Source organism: Cyprinodon variegatus, unplaced genomic scaffold, assembly GCF_000732505.1.
Source record: "Cyprinodon variegatus isolate N-32 unplaced genomic scaffold, C_variegatus-1.0 Scaffold57, whole genome shotgun sequence".
In the NCBI taxonomy this organism is placed as follows: domain Eukaryota; kingdom Metazoa; phylum Chordata; class Actinopteri; order Cyprinodontiformes; family Cyprinodontidae; genus Cyprinodon; species Cyprinodon variegatus.
Window position 1 is genome coordinate 1,649,893 of NW_015150510.1, and position 1,188 is coordinate 1,651,080.

General features: G+C 34.2%; 1 protein-coding gene across 1 annotated transcript in view; it reads left to right on the plus strand.

Moving 5' to 3' along the window:
* LOC107082609 (plasminogen activator inhibitor 1 RNA-binding protein-like) overlaps positions 1-1,188 on the plus strand; it is a 14,781-nt gene that overhangs the window by 10,195 nt on the left and 3,398 nt on the right. The window contains exons 4-5 of the mRNA XM_015371377.1: positions 93-161; positions 385-459. Coding sequence (XP_015226863.1) covers positions 93-161; positions 385-459 — 144 coding nt within the window. The remainder of the gene's footprint in view (positions 1-92; positions 162-384; positions 460-1,188) is intronic.

A 1,188-nucleotide genomic window follows, 5' to 3' on the forward strand; every position in this document is an offset into this window, starting at 1 on the left:
GAGCTTTGTTAGATGTTCCTCATACAGAATATTATATAAAATTCCGCTTTAAAGTTTATGCTTTTTTTTCTTTCTCTTTTTATCTACTAAAGTTCAAAAGGTGAGGAGAAGCGCGGCGGTTCTGGCTCGCACAACTGGGGCAATGTGAAGGATGAAGCCAGGTGGGTTTTCAGCAGAAGGAACCAGGTTGGCTCTGCGCCGTCACTGTGAAGTGCTTCTATTTTCGTAACAAACACTCAAAGTGACGTTTTGATGCCGGAACATGAGAGTAGGTCAAAGCAAAGAGGAAGTAGTTTTAGCTTTTTAACATCATGCTGTCTGATTCTGTTTGAAGCCCGGGAAGCTGGATCTAGTGTGTTAACAAAGTGGTGGGTTTGTTTTCAGTGAAGCTGAACAGCCTGCTGCTCCTGAGCCGACTCCAGAGGGAGAGGAAAACGCACCGGCCGGTTCCGAGAACAAGTAAGAGTTCAATGCTCTGTGGAGAGAACTTGGTAAATGGAAAACATTTTCAGACTAACATTGATTATCTCTTTATTTTTGTCCTTTTTTCCTTTTTTTTTTTGCAGGTGTAATATTTTCAAATCTTTTAAAAATTGAACAGTAAAATGTTATCTCTAACGTCCGTGCTGATCGATAGACTCTTGTTCCCCCATCATTTCCAGGGTTAAGCCTGCCCCCTATGAAAGGAGGAGAATATGATCCGTATAATGCTTTTTAAACTCAATCTGAAGAACAGATTTTAAGAAGGGGAAAAAAAATCGGTTAAAAAAAAAAAAAAAACTATCAAAAAGATAACATTTAAAAAAATACATACTTTTTTTAAATAAATCGTTTAATTTGGAAAATGAAAACAGGGAAGAAAAAAAATCAAAGTATTAAAAAGATAACATTTAAAAAAATACTTACTTTTTTTTAAATAAATCATTTAATTTGGAAAATGAAAACAGAAAAAAAAATGTAAAAAAACTAAACTATTAAAAAGATAACATTTAAAAAAATACTTACTTTTTTTAAATCGTTTAATTTGGAAAATGAAAACAGGAAAACAAATCTAGAAAATCCTTTTGGCTTTTTAACATTTTATCTAAAGTTTTGTTTCCGGTTTGATTTGCTTGCAAAAATATAGGAACAAAATTCCCTCCATACTTCCTACAGGGTTCCCGCGGGTCCTTGAAAAGCCTTAAAAGG